The sequence below is a fragment of the Crotalus tigris genome, unplaced genomic scaffold, assembly GCF_016545835.1.
Source record: "Crotalus tigris isolate CLP2741 ecotype Arizona unplaced genomic scaffold, ASM1654583v1 scf7180000024513.1755786, whole genome shotgun sequence".
NCBI lineage: Eukaryota > Metazoa > Chordata > Lepidosauria > Squamata > Viperidae > Crotalus > Crotalus tigris.
The window spans coordinates 1,330,303-1,348,326 of record NW_024100685.1 but is presented as its reverse complement, the minus strand read 5'-3'; the positions used below and the strand labels follow the sequence as shown (position 1 = coordinate 1,348,326).

The 18,024-nt window shown below is 60.4% G+C and overlaps 2 protein-coding genes and 3 non-coding genes across 11 annotated transcripts in view; all 5 read left to right on the top strand.

Moving 5' to 3' along the window:
• DCTN1 (dynactin subunit 1) overlaps positions 1-10,201 on the top strand; it is a 48,390-nt gene extending 38,189 nt beyond the window's left edge. For 5 of the 7 annotated variants that reach the window (XM_039333824.1, XM_039333820.1, XM_039333823.1 and 2 more), the window contains 21 exons: positions 49-208; positions 308-412; positions 582-773; positions 1,075-1,191; positions 2,081-2,233; positions 3,158-3,318; positions 3,426-3,594; positions 3,682-3,750; positions 3,908-3,970; positions 4,049-4,198; positions 4,369-4,530; positions 4,992-5,123; positions 5,312-5,440; positions 5,563-5,705; positions 7,351-7,520; positions 7,973-7,987; positions 8,442-8,575; positions 8,797-8,986; positions 9,069-9,145; positions 9,484-9,573; positions 9,667-10,201. In XM_039333824.1, coding sequence (XP_039189758.1) covers positions 49-208; positions 308-412; positions 582-773; positions 1,075-1,191; positions 2,081-2,233; positions 3,158-3,318; positions 3,426-3,594; positions 3,682-3,750; positions 3,908-3,970; positions 4,049-4,198; positions 4,369-4,530; positions 4,992-5,123; positions 5,312-5,440; positions 5,563-5,705; positions 7,351-7,520; positions 7,973-7,987; positions 8,442-8,575; positions 8,797-8,986; positions 9,069-9,145; positions 9,484-9,573; positions 9,667-9,804 — 2,719 coding nt within the window. In that variant the 3' untranslated portion in view covers positions 9,805-10,201. The remainder of the gene's footprint in view (positions 1-48; positions 209-307; positions 413-581; positions 774-1,074; positions 1,192-2,080; positions 2,234-3,157; positions 3,319-3,425; positions 3,595-3,681; positions 3,751-3,907; positions 3,971-4,048; positions 4,199-4,368; positions 4,531-4,991; positions 5,124-5,311; positions 5,441-5,562; positions 5,706-7,350; positions 7,521-7,972; positions 7,988-8,441; positions 8,576-8,796; positions 8,987-9,068; positions 9,146-9,483; positions 9,574-9,666) is intronic. The other 2 variants (XM_039333821.1, XM_039333827.1) reach the window with 1 other exon arrangement.
• Positions 10,202-11,781: 1,580 nt separating this feature from the next.
• Positions 11,782-17,796, top strand: NOP56 (NOP56 ribonucleoprotein). The gene is made up of 11 exons (XM_039333830.1): positions 11,782-12,174; positions 12,301-12,505; positions 12,601-12,762; positions 12,855-13,053; positions 13,421-13,608; positions 15,325-15,476; positions 15,935-16,035; positions 16,217-16,365; positions 16,612-16,733; positions 16,924-17,079; positions 17,243-17,796. The coding sequence occupies exons 1-11, from the start codon at positions 11,797-11,799 to the stop codon at positions 17,453-17,455; spliced, it is 2,025 nt and encodes a 674-aa protein (XP_039189764.1). The 5' UTR covers positions 11,782-11,796; the 3' UTR covers positions 17,456-17,796.
• Positions 13,204-13,340, top strand: LOC120303965. The gene has a single exon (XR_005555567.1). It is a non-coding gene; the product is annotated as a small nucleolar RNA SNORA51 (small nucleolar RNA).
• On the top strand, positions 16,433-16,506 carry LOC120303964. Its single transcript, XR_005555566.1, has one exon. It is a non-coding gene; the product is annotated as a small nucleolar RNA SNORD56 (small nucleolar RNA).
• On the top strand, positions 16,769-16,840 carry LOC120303963. Its single transcript, XR_005555565.1, has one exon. It is a non-coding gene; the product is annotated as a small nucleolar RNA SNORD57 (small nucleolar RNA).
• Positions 17,797-18,024: the final 228 nt, after the last annotated feature.

Genomic DNA, 18,024 nt, shown 5'->3' with positions numbered 1-18,024 from the left:
CTGTCCTCTCAGACTTGGGGTGACCCCGGCCCCTTTTTGCCCCGAAAGGATGCGGGACCTGTCTGCCTCGGAGAAGCAGGAGCACGTGAAGCTTCAGAAGCACATGGAGAAGAAGAATGGGGAGCTGGAGGCCCTGCGTCAGCAGAAGGACAAGCTGCAGGAGGAGCTGAAGCAGGCCGAGAAGACTGTCGATGAGCTGAAGGAGCAGGCAAGTCGGCTGGGGGCTTCAGGCCAGGCCCAGCCCCCCCTTGTGCTCTGGGGCCAGCGGCGGTTCTCCCGCGCCCCCTAATCTGCCCTCCCGTCCCAGGTGGATGCTGCCCTGGGGGCCGAGGAGATGGTGGAGATGCTGACCGAGAGGAACCTCGACCTGGAGGAGAAGGTCCGCGAGCTCCGCGAGACAGTGGGCGACCTGGTGAGAGCGAGCAGGACGGACGGCGGCTGTTGAGGGAGGGGCTGGTGGGCTCCCCTGGCCCAGCTGGCCCGGAGAGATGCCGGGGAGAGCGTGCTGCGTTTCCTCTCCCTGGCAAAAAAGGGGGGGGCTTGCTTGGAGCACCCTAGCTATCCACTGTGCCGCCCCCCAGGAAGCCATGAACGAGATGAACGACGAGCTGCAGGAGAACGCCCGCGAGACGGAGCTGGAGCTGCGGGAGCATCTGGACATGGCCACGGCTCGAGTCCGTGAGTCGGAGAAGCGGGTGGAGGCGGCGCAGGAGACGGTGGCCGACTACCAGCAGACCATCAAGAAGTACCGAGAGCTGACGGCCCACCTGCAGGTGGAGAGGGGCGGGGCGGGCTGGAGGGGGAGAGGGCCGGGCCAGGGTCCAGGCATGGTTCCCGCCCTTTAGCCGTCTGGATTACTTCAGCCCCCGGCTTGGAGTGGCTCACACAGACAAGGCTGGGAAGGCAGGACGCAGAGTAACGGGCATTTCTGCCGAAGGCCAGCTTTCACCCCAGCCCGTTGGGGGTCTTCCAGCCAAGGGGGGGAAGCCCCAGGCGGCCCGAGGATGGCTGCTGCCCTGGGCGGAGGCCTGGCCAGGAGGCCCGCTGTGCTGAGGCTGCCTTTCCGCCCTGCAGGACGCCAACCGAGAGCTGATGAGCCAGCAAGAGGCCTCTGTGGAGAGGCAGCAGCAGCCGCCGCCCGAAATGTTTGATTTCAAGATTAAGTTTGCCGAGACAAAAGCTCACGCCAAGGTAGGAGGGCCCCGGCCTCCCTGGGAGCCGCCCTCCCCCGTGGCTCAGGCGGGAGCAGCTGGAAATGGGCCGACGGTAGCCATTCCATGGGGAGGCGCCCTGAGGCACCCGAAAAAGTAGGGGCTCCGGGCCTCAGCCTGTCACCCTTCCGGGCCGCACTCTCCCTTTTGCTTTCGTCCAAGCCGCTTCTTCCTTTCTCCCCGTCCGGCAGAGCTGGAGCGAGGGCTCCCGGTGCCCTTTGAGCCATTGGCCAGCATTTCGCCGTCCAGCTAGGCCAGGTCTTCAGTGCGAGGGGCTGCCCTGCAAGGCTCCCCCTTAATCTGCCCTGATGGCTCATGAAGCGCCTGCAAGCAGAAAACTCCCCTCCCGGCTGCGAGGGCCCCTCGGTCTCCCCCCAACGCCTCTTAATAGAGGCCTTGAACCTCCAGAACCTTCCTGGTCACGTTCCAGATTCTTTTCCTTTCCTTGGGGTCCTTTTCTACCAAGGCCTCAGTTGGCCGTTCTTCCCGCTTTCTTTCGCTTTCTTTGCGGAATCTTCCCGTTCTGCTCCTTGCCTTGATCGCTGGGGGGCTCCCGCTCCCTTTGCCTGTCCTGCCTCGGGGCCCCCTCCCCTCAAGTCCCCTGGTGGGGTGTTTTCTTTCCCCTGGATCTGCTGGGGTTGAGGGTGAAAGCGAGCGGGGGGCACAGTTGAGGCGAGGCCCCTTCCAGGGACCCCCGCAGCTGGAGGGGTCCCCGGGCTCCTCCCCAAGGAGCCCAAGCAGAGAAGGCCGGCCAAAGGCAGCCCCCCGGGAGTGCCTGGCCCTCTCCGGGGCCGGCCCTGAGCTGGGAGGCTGCTGAGGACCCCCCCCCCCGGCCAGGATCCCCCCATCGGAGCATTCTTGCCTTGCAGGCCATCGAAATGGAGCTGCGCCAGATGGAGGTGCAGCAGGCCAACCGGCAGGTCTCCCTGCTCACTTCCTTCCTGCCCGACAGCTTCCTGCGGCACGGCGGGGACCATGACTGCGTGCTGGTGCTGCTGCTGCTTCCCCGGCTGGTGGGCAAGGTACCCGAGGGCGCCTGGTGACGGGCGCTAGGTTTTCCTTCCTTCCCTTTGGATCCCGATGCCCCCTTTCCCATTGGGTCGAGTTGCACGATAGGCGCCCTTTTCCATCCAGACATTCCCCTTCCTGCAAGCGGTTGAAGAAGACCCTGGACTGAATTCACGTTCCAGTACAGTTCAAAATCGCCGGCCCTCCTCCTCTCCTTTTAATGGGGTCGGTAATCACAGTCCGAGTCCTCAACCACCATGTTTTTTAATTACAGTGGTGAGGTTTGACTAGTTCAGGGGTGGGCAACCTGGGCTCTTTTATGACTGGTGGACTTCAACTCCCAGAATTCCTGAGCCAGCCTGGCTCAGCTTGGAAACCTCTCCCTTTCCCTTCAGCATGGCTGGCTCAGGAATTCTGGGAGTTGAAGTCCACCAGTCATAAAAGAGCCAAGGTTGCCTACCTCTGGCCTAGGCCTAGGCCGCTTTATGACTGGTGAACTTCAACTCCCAGAATTCCTGAGCCAGCCTGGCTCAGCTTGGAAACCTCTCCCTTTCCCCTCAGCATGGCTGGCTCAGAATTCTGGGAGTTGAAGTCCACCAGTCATAAAAGAGCCCAGGTTGCCCACCCCTGGTCTAGGCAAATGAATATTTTCATTCTTTTCAGCAAAAATAGCAGAAGAGTATCGTGAATAGTCTGGTAGTAAACTATGCCGAGAAGCTTCTTTCAGCTGTGATCCAGGGCTGACCCCCGGTTCTTGGAGGCAGCAGCCCTTCTGGCAAGGAGAGCAGGGTCAGGTCTCCCTCAAGCAGCCAGGTCTGGAGGTGCAGACGGGGCTCCTTCTGGAGGGCGCCCCCCCCCCTCGCCTCCTTCCCCCAGGTAGAGGGCGGAAATGGGGGCCTGCCTGCTGAGGCCCAGCAACTGCTGCCTCTCCGAAACAGGCCGAGCTGATCTGCAGACAAGCGCAAGAGAAGTTCGAGCTGAGCGAGAATTGTGCCGAGCGAGCCGGGCTCCGGGGGGCTCCGGGGGAGCAGCTGAGCTTTGCTGCCGGGCTGGTCTACTCTCTACTCCTGCTGCAAGCAACACTCCACAAATACGAGCAGTGAGTCGGCGTGTGGCTGGGCCTGGGGAGTCCATGGGGGGGGGAGGCCATGGGCTTGGCCCAACAGCCTGCACTGACACTCTGCCCTGCCCTGCCCCCCCTCCCAGGGCCTTGAGCAAGTGCAATGTGGAAATCTACAAAAAAGTGGGGATGCTTTATCCGGAGATGAGCGTGCACGAGAGGTCCCTGGACTTCCTGATTGAGCTGCTGCACAAGGACCAGCTGGACGAAACGGTCAACGTGGAGCCCTTGACCAAGGCCATCAAGTACTACCAGGTGCAGCCCACGTGTGGGTGGGGGAGGGGAGGGCGAATCTGGCCTGGGCTGGCAGCCCTGCAGTGAAACCTTTCCTTCCCCACTCAGCACCTGTACAGCATCCACCTGGCTGACCAGGCCGAGGACTGCACCGTGCAGCTGGCCGACCACATCAAGGTGAGGGGACCCGGGTTCCTGCCTGGGCCCTGCAGGAAAGGCTGCTGGGGGGGGGGCTGTCAGGCCTCTCTGGTCTGCTCCCCTCCCCCGGAGAGACCAGGTCCGCATGGCGGTGCTGGCTCTGCCCTGCCCTGACCGTGCCCATCTTCCCCCACAGTTCACGCAGAGCGCCTTGGACTGCATGAGCGTGGAGGTCTGCCGGCTGCGCTCCTTCCTCCAGGTAAGAGCCTGCCCCACCCGACTGGCCAGGCCCTGGAGGGCCGATCTGGCTGACCACCTGACCTCTCCCCTCCTGCAGACCGGACAGGAGGCCTCCGACTTTGCCATCCTCCTGAAGGACCTGGAGACCTCATGCAGCGACATCCGCCAGTTCTGCAAGAAGATCAGGCGGCGCATGCCGGGCACCGATGCCCCTGGCATCCCTGCAGCCCTGGGCTTCGGACCACAGGTGGGTGGCCTGCACAGCCCCGCCCCGCCCTGCCCCGGCTGCGGGAGCAAGCCTCTCCTGGCCAGTGGGGGTTCTCTTTGGGTCACGGTGTCCCCAAGGTGCTCTTTCCTGCTGGCAAAGAGCCCCCCCGGCAGAGACTTGGCGCTGCGCCGTTTTCTTTGGTCTCCCAGGTCTCGGATACCCTGCTGGACTGCCGCAAACACCTGACCTGGGTGGTGGCCGTGCTGCAGGAGGTGGCGGCCGCAGGGGCTCAGATGATTGCGCCCTTGACCGAGAACGAGGGCTTGCAGGCCGTGAAGTTGGAGGACTTGGCCTTCAAGGCCAGCGAGCAGGTAAGGGGAAGCTGACCTGGGATTGGCCCTCCCTTCCTCTTCCTCTGTTGCGCCGGGAGATCAGCAGATTCGTTCCGGTGAAGGCGCTTTTCTCGAGGCCAGCAGGGGCCGGAAGCAAAGGGCTCCCTGGGCAGGGCTAGAAAGGTTTGCAGAGATGCTTGTGTCCGGGATCCGGTATCCTGAGCGGAGCGTCTGGCAGAGAGGGGATCCCTGGCCTTGTTCAGCCCCTAGGAGAAGGGGGCGAGGGGAAAGACTGCCGGTGGTGCTGGTGGTTTGCACTGGCCGAGGCTGCTGCTTCAGTTCGTGTCTCTTCTGCCGCTGCCCTGGCCAGGCAGTGGGGGGAGGGGGCTCTCCACAGTCTCCTGAAGCTGCCTGGAAAGTGGCGCCTTCCCCTCTCGTGGCTGCAGACCCTCCGGGGGGCGTCACTTCAGGCAAAGATTGACTATGAGGTTCCTCCCCAGATCTACGGGGTGCAGGGCATCAGCCCTCACGAGTGCCTGCGCCAGTCCTGCTCCATCCTCATCGCCACCATGAACAAGATGGCCACCGCCATGCAGGAGGGGGAGTACGATGCAGACAAGCCCCAGAGCAAGGTGAGCCCACGCCGGATGCTGGCACTGGCAGGCTGGAAGAGAGGAGCCTGAGTGTCGGAGAGCCTCCCTGCATTTGTCTCTCCGCTTAAGAGCTGCCCTGGAGCTCAGACAGGGAAGTCGTTGGCCATTCCGGGTTTGAGAGTTTATCTCCAGCCCTAAGCAAACAATGGTCAGTGCTCTTTTTGCAGCCCCCTCCTCCGGTCGAGCTGCGGGCAGCCGCTCTACGGGCCGAGATCACGGATGCCGAGGGCCTGGGACTCAAGCTGGAGGACCGAGAGACTGTCATCAAAGAGCTGAAGAAGTCTCTTAAAATCAAGGTACGTTTGGCTGCCCCTCTGCTGCTCGAGCGAGGGAGCCCCGCAGAGGCTGCTGCCGCCGCCTTGGCCTGCAGAGGCTCTGGACCCCAGCCGAACACTCCTCTCTCCTCCCCGCCGTCCAGGGCGAGGAGCTCAGCGAGGCCAACGTGCGCCTGAGCCTCCTGGAGAAGAAGCTGGACAGCGCCTCCAAGGATGCTGATGAGCGGGTGGAGAAGATCCAGAGCAAGCTCAGCGACACCCAGGCGTTGCTGAAGAAGAAAGAGAAGTAAGTGAGGGGAGCCAGCAGGGGCTGCCCGGAAGCCTTCGGCCTGCTCGGAGGCCCGATCCATCGCGGAACCCGGGTGCCCCCCCCTGGTCTCATGCTTAACTGCCTAAGAAGACCGAAGGGAGAAGGGAAACGCAGAGAGTCGGAAGCCCAGGTCTACCTGCGGGTCTCGCAGTGACCTGAAAGAGCAACCCAGTCTTGCAATGCCAGCAGATCCGCCCCCCCCCCCCAAGCCTCCCACTCCGGGTCCCTCGGCTTAAGCACCGGCTGCATCCCCAGCCTTCCCTCCAGCACGCCTGCACCAATTCTCCCCTCCCCACACGCCCCACCTGACCCCCACCCGTTCGCCTGATGGGCAGGGAAAGAGCCACACAAAGCAGGAGAGATTGGGGGGGGAGGTCTGTCCCCGCCACCCTGTCTGTCACCCGGGAGGAAGCAGTAGAGGCACCCTAGAACAGCAGTTCTCAACCTGTGGGTCGGGACCCCATTTGGGGTCAAACGACCATTTCACGGGGGTCGCCAAGCAACGCAGTCCGCCATTTTTCCCCCCTTTTCCTTAGCTGTGCTACTCCCTTTTATTCTATTGGCTTTTGAAAGCCAATAGGATAGACTCTCTTGAACAGAGTCTAATTCTATTGGCTTTCAAAAGCCAATAGGAATTGTCAGGCTGTCTCTGCCCTGCTGAGCCCGCCAAAAGTCCCATTCTGCAAACGGGGCTGCACCAGTTGAGTACGACCGGTTGGGGGTCACGGCATTAAAAAGGTTGAGAACCACTGCCCTAGAAGACGACTCCCCCTGTCCCCCAATAAGCCCCAGCAAGAAAGCCTCCAACCCAAAGGCAAAAGCCCAACACAGCGCAGGCACAGACTCTCCCCGTGGGGAGGGCGGGAAGGAAAGTTCTGGAATCGGTTGCAGTTGGAAGACCGAGCTCACCACTGCTTAATGAGACGTTAGTAGTGACTGCTACCAACTAGTCAAACTGCAGAAAGATCAGTGAAAGGGGTGATTCTAACAAAACAAAAAATCTGAAGTCATAGCCCCCCCCCCTCAAATCTCAGGCAGAGCTGGCTGAGAGGAGGAGGCTGAGAGGAGAAGTCCCCCGCTGACCCCCTCTGGCCCAGAGCTAAACTCTGCGTCCCTCGGCCAGGAGCCGGTCAGCACCTCCCCACTGCGACCGTCCCGTTCAAGGGGCTTCCCAAAAGAGGCCCAGGGCCACCTAGGTGCACGAGCAACAGCCACTGACCTCACCCGCAACCGCTGTGGCTCCCCAAGAACGTCAGCCTTGAATTAAATGACCATTTGCTGCTCTTGAGTAGCTTTGGAACTAGAGGCCCGTAGAGGATGTTCAGATCAAAACCTCAGCAAACCAACCTGGACTCCTTTTCCCCTTTCTCCCCACTTCAGCTGGGGGGTGGGGATAGTCCAGGGAGGGGGCAGCACAGCACCCGGGACCCTCGGCAGATTGCATGCCCTGCTCCTCTGGGGCCCGGTCATCCCTGAGACGGCCAAGAACAAGCAGGCTTGTTCTGAGGCATAGAGCCAAAGGGCGGCTGGTTTTGAGTGCAAAGCTCTGTTGGGCTCCCTTCCCTTCAAAGGGCCCAAGAAGGCGGGGGGTCAAGGGTCAGCCAATCTCCTTTTTGCGCAGGGAGTTTGAGGAGACGATGGACGCCCTGCAAGCCGACATTGACCAGCTGGAGTCGGAGAAGCTGGAACTGAAGCAGCGGCTCAGCAACCAGTCCAAGCACACCATCCAGGGCCTGCGCGGAGCGGCCTCCCCCTCAGGCATCGCCTCCGTCATCTCCAGCATTGCAGGAGGTGGGTCTGGGGCGGGAGGGAGCATCAGGCCCTGGCATCAGCCGGGAGGCCTTGGGGAAAGGGCAGCGCCATTTCAGGGGCCGCTTGGGTAGCCAAGAACAGACTCCGGCATCAGCAGAGGGTCGGAGGCGCTGCCAGGCGCAGAGCATCAGAGGGACGCCTGTTTCGACCAGCGCCTGGGTCGGGCTCCAGGGCGCTGAAGCTTTGTGGGCGCAGTTCCACCCGCTGCACTGTTCGTGGTCAATCCCGGCTTTGTCCATGCTTAATACCACCACAGATTTCCCACTCCCCATGCACAAAACTCGCTGATGCCTGGGAAAGGAGCTGCCCCCGCTCCCCAAGTGCTGGTGTCCCACCTTCCTGCTTGCGGGGCTGAGGGGGGCCGAGGGGCTGCCATTCCGGGCTCTTCTCTAACGGTGCTCCTTCTTGTCTCTTTCATGCTGTGGCTGCAGAGGAACAGCAGAGAGGTACAGGGGGCTCCCGGGGGGGGGGCTGGGCCGGGCAGAGCAGGGGGCACCTTCTGGGCCAGGGGCTCGGGAGCCCTGCGAAACGAGGGGGGCAACCTGCCCCAGCGAAGGGCTTTAAAACTATGAGCTGCCTCCCTCCTCTTTGCCAACGCTTTCCCCAGCCCTGCAACCTGTGCTTGGGATAGGAGAAATCTGGGCTGGGGGGGCAGCCCCCTCCCTGGGACACTGCCCGGGAAGCAAGTGCCCAATATGAGCCCAGGCCGACGTTTGGTCCCCCCAATGCCTTGGGGAGGGGGATGCTGCAATCATGGATCTAAACGGCTGCCCAGGCCATTCATTCCCTGGCCTCTGACGGTCGTTGGCCAAGGCTCTTCCAGCCAGCCCTGCCCAGGCGGCCTCTGCAGGGAGGCCGCCTCTGCTGATGGCCGCCTCCGTCTGCCCGTCTCTCCTGCAGGGGTGGGGGCCAGCCAGGTGGTGGCCGGGGGTTCTGGCCCCGTGCAGGTGAAGGACTCCCCTCTGCTGCTGCAGCAGATCGAGGCCATGCAGCTCTCCCTCAAGCACCTCAAAAACGAGAATAACCGGCTGAAGGTGAGAGGCCCGGGCAGCTGCCGGGAGCCCTGAGAGGCCTGGAGCAAAAGCTTTCGCACGGGAGGGGAGGGGGTGACCTTCCCTCTCCCCTCACCCTACCAGGGACTCCCTTTCCTGAGCCGTCCCTCACCCTCCCAGAAACGGGGGAATCGGGGGGGGGGAGTAGCTGCCGAGTCTCTTGAGCCGCTCCCAGCGGTTCCTGCCCCCTTCTTGTTCCCCAGGGTGCCCAGATGAGGAGGGAGCTGGCCTCGCTGCCCCCCCTGCACGTCCCCAAGCTCTCTCTGGCCAAGGACAGGCAAGGGGACGAGGTGGTTTCCAGCTCGTTGTACCGCAAGACCAGCCGGCTGCTGGAGACCCTCCACCAGATGAGTGCCAACGCCCGGGTGGTGGACATCACGCGGCGGAAGGCAGGTGCGCCAGGGGGTCTGGGAGCAGCGGCAGGAGGGCCCCTTCCCCTCCTCCTCCCCTTCACCGCTCTCCCTTCCTCCTGCAGTGGGCAGTCCAGCAGCTCAGCTCCTGGAGCAGACGACCCGCCTGGCGTCCCTGAGTGAAGCCCTGGAGAAGCTGAAGGTAGTCCCTGGGAGGGGTGTGTGTGTCTCTGAGGGTGCAGCTCCTGCCAGAGGGGGGCTGAAAGGTGGGCAGAGTGGGGGGCAGCTCCTTGCTCTCTCATGGCCAAGGGCCCCTCTGGCCCCCCAAAGTTTTAGATCAGGGGTCTCCAGCTTGGCAACTTTAAGACTTGTCGACTTCAACTCCCAGAATTCCTCAGCCGGCCTAGCGGGAGCTGTGGGGTTCCTGGCTGAAGTCTGGGGGCTGACGTCCACCAGTCTTAAAGTTGCCAGGTTTGGAGTCCCCCGTTTTAGATCTTGGGGCAGTTCCGGAATGACCGCTGCGCTTCTCTTCTGCTCCAGGATGAAGTCAGGAAGGAGACGGTCCTGCAGCACCCCGGGGCCAGCATTCCCACGGACTTCGGCACCTTTCCCTCCGTGCCCTTCCTGAAGGTGGGGGTTCTGGCTGGGCCGGGGAGGGAGGCAGCGGGTGAGTTGCCGCCGGCCCTTCTGGCATTCCTCCGCCTGCCCTTCTCTCCTCTCCAGGCCAAAGAGGAGGAGAAAGACAGCGCCGTCTACATCGGCCGCGTGACCGTCCCCTGCCAGCCGGGCCACGGGCAGCTGCACAAGCTGGTGCTGACGCCGGAGCAGCTGCACAAGCTCCACAGCCGCCTGATCTCTTAGGAGAGCCCACCTTCCTCGGCTGCCTCTTGGGTGCAGTTGGCAGAGCGGCCCTTGGCTCTGCCGGGGACTCTGCGCCGCCTGCCACACGCACCCCAACTGGCACCACTGCTCCCCTTCCCAGAGGCCGGGTGTGTGTGTGTGTGTGAGTCTTTGTGGCGACACAGAGGATGCTCAGTCAAGGGGAGGGTCGCTTGAGAGGAGATGCTTTGTTTTGCGCTCTCTTCACACCCCAGCAGCTGCTGGCCACTTTCTGTCCCTCCGCTGTTCTGGATAAGGCTTCCTGGTGGGAAGAGCCCAGGTATCTACAGGCCCCGCAGAGCAGGCCCTTCCTTGCATGCTGACGTCCTTGGAGGACTGGAGATAAATCTATACACAAATAAAGCTGTCTGGAACCCAACCTGAGCTGCAGCATCATTCAGCCGCTGGAGGCCTCCCGCTCTGCTCTCCTTCGGCTGCTCTTCCTCCTTTCCTGGCCCAAGCAGGTCTCCTCTGCTGGGGGTGCAGCAAATGGCCTTTCACGTCTGGTTTCCCTCCCTGCACTCAGTGTGACTCGCAGAGCGTGTTTGTGCACCTGAAAGCACATAGTTGCAATTACAATGGCAAACGCAGTTGATGGCTTTGCTGCAAGGGTGGGGCTCACGTGGGCTTCTTTACACATGGGAGCCGGTTGGGAGGGGGGTGTTGTGTCGAACTGACCTTAGGCCACTTTCAGATGGCTTCTTTATGCCAACCACAGAAGGCAGCCAAAGGCAGTATTCAGCATTCCTAAGCCCACCTCACTTCCAGCCAGAGCTGCCCATGAGATGCCTACTTACTTTGAATTCTCAGGACAGACAGAGGCAGCAGGGCCCTAATTGAGGCTGCAGGAAACGGCTCTGTGGCCGCCCTGTTCCAGAGAGGCCGGGCCCTCAAGTCCTCCCAAGAGTACCAGGGCTCAGACAACAGAGCAGCTCTTTTCAGCTGCTTTAGACACCTTTGAGCGTATAAACACTTGCGTTGCTTGGCCGGACCCTCCCAGGATCTAGGGGGGGCTGTAGCTCCTGGACCCCAGACTCACCCAACACATTTCACTTTGCCCAATCCCATCCCCCAGCGCCAGCGTCTCAAGGGCCATTCACCTCTGTGCAGGCTTCTCTGCATTGCTTACGGCTACCAAGACACAACAACACAGCGGAAGTTGTAATTTACCCTTTATAAGTCCCCCAAATGGCCATGTAGGATGGCTGAGGACATGAAGCAAGCAGCTGGCGTGTATCATTGGAAAGAAGGCTGAATATGGAATTAGTGCAAAAGTTAAATAGCCTTTTCCATATTGAGAGAATATTTCATTATTTTCCTTTTGGGAAAGATGTTGGGGCAAATTGTTTCCTTATCCGGATAGCATCTGATCTCCAGAAGACATTTCATCTTCAAACGAGACTCGTGTGGCAGCTTTATCGGACGCAGCGCCGGGCTTTGGAAGGCTGCTGCTCCCATTTCTCGCCAGAAGGCTTTTTGTCCGGGCTTCTTTCATCAGCCCGAGGGTTACACGTGAAGCAAACCATCAACGGACGGCAGTGTCCAGAATCGGATGCAGAACTTCCAAGTGGGGCCTTCCCCCGATCTGGACGCCAATCCTGTGCCCGAGACCCAACTGTTATGTTTTATGCGTTTTTTATTGTTAGCCGCCCAGAGACCTTCGGGAGTGGGGCGGCTTATAAATTTTAAAAATAAAATAAAATAAACTGGCCTTTCGGGCAGCTCCGTCCCGCTGCTTGCAGCCACCCAGCCCGGACTTGTGAAGAAGAGACCGGGCGGCCCTTTGTCCGAAATGGCACAAAGGGTTTCTTGCTGGAGCAGCGGGTTGGACTAGAAGGCCTCCAGGGTCCCTCCCAGCTGTTATTTTCCGGCATCAGAAGCCGGACCGGCCACTCCCATTAACCCCTCCCGCCGGCCTTGCGCCATCTCTGAGCTTGGCTGTCCCACCCCCAAGGGGGAAACCGCCTGGGCGCCATGGCAACGGGGGATGCCCCCAGCCCTCCCGCCAAGTCACCCCCCTCTTCCGCGCCGGGCCCGCCAGGAGAGAGCGGGGTCCAGGCAGCCCGCGGTCCCTCGCCTCCCCGCCGCCGAGCAGAGGAGAGGCGGATTTCGGCGGATGCGCGAAAGGCCGCGGGGAGGCGGGAAGACGGGCCCTCGGCCGGGCCCAGGCGCGGGGTTTCCCGCCAGGCGCCGCGCCCGGAAGGCGGCGCCCATTGGCCGGCGGGAGGGACGCCCCCTCGGCTGGCTTCAGCGCCGGGCGCGGCCGAGAAGACGGAAGGGGCGGGCTGCTGCAGGAGCGTTTCCGGCTGCGTGGGGCGGGCGCGTGGAGCCTTTTCGTCGGGAGCCGCCATGGTGAGTGAGCGGGCGGGGGAGGCGGGCTGGTCTGGGCGTCCGGCCTTGAGGCCCGCGGGGTCCCCTCTTTGTCTCCCCCCTTTTCCCTCCCCCGAGGGTGACGCCCTTCTGGTCCGCGCCCCGCAGGTGCAGCTGCACGTGCTGTTCGAGCACGCGGCGGGCTACGCGCTCTTCGCGGTGCGGCCGACGGAGGAGGTGTCGCTGCTGCAGCCGACAGTGGCGGAGGACGCGCTGAGCCTGGGCCGCTTCCTGGCCCTGGTGCGCCTCGAGACCTTCTCGCCCTTCCGCTCGGCCCAGGCCGCGCTGGAGAACATAAACGCCGTCTCGGAGGGTGAGCGGGGAGGGGAGGCAGAGGGGAGGGAGGGGGGGCGGCGGGGTTGGGGGCCCTCCGGGCTGACCGGCCCCTCCTCTCCGCCGACCGCGCAGGGCTGCTGCACGAGGACCTGCGGCTGCTGCTGGAGACGAGCCTGCCGGCCAAGCGGAAGAAGCTCCTGCTGGGCGTCGGCGACCCCAAGATCGGCGCGGCCATCCAGGAGGAGCTGGGCTGCCCGTGCCAGGCGGGGGGCGTCGTGGCCGAGCTCTCGCGAGGTGAGCGGGCGGGCGAGGGGGGAGAGTGGGGGGGCTCGTGTGACGGGGGGGTAGCGTGGCCGGAGCCCTGACGCCCCTTGCCCCCCCCGCAGGGATCCGGCTGCACTTCCACAACCTGGTCAAGGGCCTGAGCGCCCAGGCCGCCTCCAAGGCCCAGCTGGGGCTGGGGCACAGCTACTCGCGGGCCAAGGTGAAGTTCAACGTCAACCGGGTGGACAACATGATCATCCAGTCCATCAGCCTCCTGGACCAGCTGGACAAGGACGTCAACACCTTCTCTATGCGGGTCAGGTGAGCTGGCCGCCCTTCCTTGGGGGGAGGCTCTGCAGTTGGTCTGGCTGGACCTCCACCTGCCTCCCCCCCCCAGACCTTCCTGGCACCTTAGTCCCTGTGCTGGGGGGGGCTGCGGGGAGGGGGGAAGGCCGAGAGCTGCCACTTTCCTGCCTCCTTCAGCTTACCACAGGCAGCCGGGCCACCACCGCTGGCTGTATAGGAAGGGGAGGCACAGCAAAGGGCCCTCCGTACACCCCAGCCGGGCTGCCCCGTGCCTGAGCTGTGTGGTTTGTGCGGGCACAGGCTTCTCTGGCACAAATGGGGAGGAAAGGCACATAAGGCGCGACTCCCTTGTGTGTCACACGCTTGTCTCTTTGTGGCGTAGAGAATGGTACGGCTATCACTTTCCAGAGCTGATCAAGATTGTGAGCGACAACTACACCTACTGCCGCTTGGCCAAGCTGATCGGGAACCGCAAGGAACTGAGTGAGGAGAGCCTGGAGGCCTTGGAGGAGGTCGTCATGGACAGCGCCAAGGCTCAAGCCGTTCTGGACGCCTCCCGCTCTTCCATGGGTCAGTGCCCAAGGGGGAAGGCTAGGCGTTTCACGGGGGTTTGTCAGATTGAGGCCGTTTCAGCATAAGCCTTCGAGGAGTGGTCGCTAATTTACATGACCCCTGAAATTGTGGTCAGTCAGTGCATCACACTATGGACTTTAAAGAGTGTGCTTTTTGCTAAGTGGAATTTTCCCCCAATGGGATTTTCCCATGTATTTTACCAGGAAACATAGATAGGGCAGCCTAGAAAAGTCAGTGCCCTCCTAACCATACCCATTCACTCCGAGTTTGTTGGCAATGTCCATTTTGCTCTATGAGTCCATGGTGACCTAACCCTAACCCTAAGTGGAATTTTTCTCCAATGGGATTTTCCCATGTATTTTACCAGGAAACAGAGATAGGGCAGCCCAGAAAAGTCAGTGCCCCCCTGACCATACCCAAGCACTCCGGGTTTGTTGGCAATGTCCATTGTGCTCTATGAGTTCATGCTGGCCTAACCCTAACCCTATGTGGAATTTTCCTCCAATGGGATTTTCCCAGGAAACATAGATAGGGCAGCCTAGAAAAGTCAGTGCCCTCCTAACCATACCCAAGCACTCCGAGTTTGTTGGCGATGTCCATTTTGCTCTATGAGTTCATGCTGACCTAACCCTATGTGGAATTTTCCTCCAATGGGATTTTCCCATGTATTTTCCCAGGAAACATAGATAGGGCAGCCCAGAAAAGTCAGTGCCCCCCCCTGACCATACCCAAGCACTCCGGGTTTGTTGGCAATGTCCATTGTCTTCTATGAGTTCGTGCTGACCTAACCCTAACCCTATGTGGAATTTTCCTCCAATGGGATTTTTCCCATGTATTTTACCAGGAAACATAGATAGGGCAGCCTAGAAAAGTCAGTGCCCTCCTAACCATACCCAAGCACTCTGAATTTGTTGGCGATGTCCATTTTCCTCTGTGAGTTCATGGTGACCTAACCCTAGCCCTAAGTGGAATTCTCCTCCAATGGGATTTTCCCATGTATTTTCCCAGGAAACCTAGATAGGGCAGCCTAGAAAAGTCAGTGCCCTCCTAACCATACCCAAGCACTCCGAGTTTTTTGGCGATGTCCATTTTGCTCTAGGAGTTCATGGTGACCTAACCCTAGCCCTAAGTGGAATTCTCCTCCAATGGGATTTTCCCATGTATTTTCCCAGGAAACATAGATAGGGCAGCCTAGAAAAGTCAGTGCCCTCCTAACCATACCCAAGCACTCTGAATTTGTTGGCGATATCCATTTTCCTCTATGAGTTCATGGTGACCTAACCCTAGCCCTAAGTGGAATTCTCCTCCAATGGGATTTTCCCATGTATTTTCCCAGGAAACCTAGATAGGGCAGCCTAGAAAAGTCAGTGCCCTCCTAACCATACCCAAGCACTCTGAATTTGTTGGCGATGTCCATTTTCCTCTGTGAGTTCATGGTGACCTAACCCTAATCCTGTAGGGCCTATAGGAAAGTGTGCAGCTTGTCGTGTAACAGAGAAACGTAGGTGAGGGGGCTCAACTGCTGGCCTATTTGTGTGTGTGTTCGTGCACAAACAGAGACCAAGAGCCAGAGTTCCCTGTGTCCATTTCCAACTTCAGCTGTAATATAAACCACAGTTGTGGGTCCTTTGTAGGCCGTGTGCTGCATCCTGACTGAAAGCCAATAGGGGAGTTGGGGTCCTTATTCTTTTCCCCAACTCTGGTTGTGTACAGGAATGGACATCTCACCCATTGACCTCATCAACATCGAGAGCTTTTCCAGCCGGGTCATCTCCCTTTCCGAGTATCGCAAAGGCTTGCAGGAGTATCTCCGCTCCAAAATGAACCAGGTGGCTCCCAGCCTCTCAGCCTTAATTGGAGAAGTGGTGAGTGGTTTGGGGCCTTCACTTTTGCGTATTTTTGCGTACCTGCCTTGCACGGCGAGGGCTCTGGCCAGACATGATGTGCATTTGGAATCTGTCAATCCACTGAATCTCAGTGCTGAAACCTACCAATGCTGATCTGGGCCAGGGAAAGGGCTTAAGCGGCGTTTGGCCCCAGGGCTGCTTCTTGCGGTTGGATGAAGATAGGCAGGCAGGAGGAACAAGCCTCACTTCTGCTCCCGACCCAGTCAGGCCGGCCGGCCGGGAGCAGAGAGGGTTAATTTGGGGTTCAGGACAGAGAAGGCTTGGGGGCTGCGTACTGGAGTTCTTCTTGTCTCTTTGCCTCTGAGGCCATATGTTTTTCTCTCATTGTTTTGATCAGAATTTAATTTTTTATTGCGAGATGGGCAGCCACACAAATTGCATTAAAGAAATAAATCGGTCTGTTCTCTCCCCCGCAGGTGGGGGCTCGGCTCATTTCTCACGCAGGCAGCTTGACCAACCTGGCCAAGTACCCAGCCTCAACAGTTCAGATCCTGGGGGCGGAGAAGGCCCTGTTCAGGTAACCCTCCAGGCTGGCTGCTGGAGCGCTGGCACGCAGCCCCTGGCAGATGAGCTCAGCATGGACCAAGCACCTTTGGTCACACCCCTCCTGGCATGCAGCCAGGCTCCCCCCCCCTCCCGTGGGGATGGCTGAACTGGTGCCAAGGAGCTTGTCTGTATGGTTGTCTCCTCTCCCGCAGGGCCCTGAAGACCCGGGGGAACACCCCCAAGTACGGCCTGATATTTCACTCCACCTTCATCGGGCGAGCAGCGGCCAAGAACAAGGGGCGCATCTCTCGCTACCTGGCCAACAAGTGCACCATCGCATCCCGCATCGACTGCTTCTCAGGTGGGCTGCGGAAGCTTCCAGAGCGCCCCAGCCCCCACCTCCCCTCAGCCAGGGTGCCTTTCTGGCTTTGCCATGATGGGTACATTTTTCGTCAGCAGCATTTCACGCGCAGTGAATGTTGACAACAAAATATCTGAGCAAAGCCAGCAGTGGGAGGGAGGGAGGAGCTTTTACAGTGGCGGCACTTCTGCATGTGGTGCCAGCGTTGGTGCCTTCAGCCCGGGCCTGCCCTCTCTCCCTTTGCAGAAGTCCCAACTTCTGTCTTTGGGGACAAGCTGCGAGAGCAGGTGGAAGAGCGCCTGGCCTTCTATGAAACCGGGGAGGTCCCTCGCAAGAACCTGGAGGTCATGAAAGAGGCAGTGGTGGAGGCGAGTGCCGAGGGGGGCTGCGCGGGGCGCGTTGTTGGGCATGATGAGAGCTCCGAGCCTGACCAACCTCTCGGTGGAGGCCAAAGCTGATTTAATGAGCCTGATCCCACAAGTGCCCTTTGGACGCCCAGAGCCTGGCGGGGGGTGGGGGGAGAGTTGAGCCAGGGTGACCGTCCCCCCCCCTCCGCAGGCTTCAGAAGCAGCAGCTGAAATCAAAAGAAAGTTGGAGAAGAAGCAACGGAAGAAGCAGAAGCAGGAGAAGAAGCGCCTGGAGGCCTTGGCAGCAGCCACAGAAGCAGCAGAGATGCAGAACATGCAGAACTCGGCCCTGGAGTCTCCCGGACAGGTGCGGTCCTCCCTCGTCATGGAGGGCTGGGAACGGCCAAGGCCACCAGTCTTGAAAAGCCCCAGAGCCGGGAAGGCTGCCCCCAAAGCAACAGTTTGCGTTTCGTAGTGGGAGGGCTGTTGTGTAGGAGACTGCACTGATGGGGTGTCTTCCTCCTTCACAGGAGAACGAGGTGAAGCCCAAGAAGAAGAAAAGGAAGCCCCAAGAGGTGGAGGCAGAGCCGGCCGACAACGGCCTGGCAGACAAAGAAGCGCCGTCGCCCAAGAAGAAGAAGAAGAACCGGCAGTTGCCGCTGGTGGCAAAGGCCCCCCCGGCCCCCCAGGGGAAGAAGACAAAAAAGAGGAAGGCCAAGGCAGAAGAGGACGACGACGACTAGTGTGGAGGAATCCAGCCGATGATGTGAAGTCCGTCCGGTTTTGCTTGTTTGAATGAAGTTTGGGATTTGTTTTCGCACAACCCAGAACTCTCAAGACTGCAGGCCCAGCGGACTGCCGCAAGAGGCTCTGCCTGGGCTCTGGGGGGGCAAGGCAGCCATGAACGGCTGGGCTTCTTCCAAAAGGCAGAGGAGAGAAGAAGCAGGTCAGGCTGTGGCCGCCGTGCTGCCCCCCCCCCCCCATTGGGGACGGGGCAAGCAGAAATGCCCATGGCAGAAGCAGACTATAAACCTGAACGCTCTTTATCCCACATGACATAATAAAATGTACTTTTTATACAGCAGTTCCTCATATTCAGCCTCTTTGAGGAGGGGGGGTCAGCTCTGCCAGTCTGCCCTATCCAGAGGCTTCAGTCAGGCTTGAAATGGGGGGGGGCACTGAACTGGCAGTTTTGGGCTCCCCCCAAGCAGTGCTGCAAGGACCAGAGTGCTGCTCCATTGAGCAAAGAGGGCGGCTGACTCAGGCAGTCTAACGGTTTAGGGGAAAATATCCCCCCTCCCCCCGCCAAATG

Bases quoted from the DNA above. Each gene is read 5' to 3' on its own strand.
- NOP56 (XM_039333830.1), top strand. From the start codon at position 11,797: ATGGCAACGGGGGATGCCCCCAGCCCTCCCGCCAAGTCACCCCCCTCT. The intron at 16,734-16,923 runs GCGAGTGCCGAG...CCCCCTCCGCAG, and splicing joins TGAAAGAGGCAGTGGTGGAG to GCTTCAGAAGCAGCAGCTGA. The intron at 17,080-17,242 runs GTGCGGTCCTCC...CCTCCTTCACAG, and splicing joins CCCTGGAGTCTCCCGGACAG to GAGAACGAGGTGAAGCCCAA.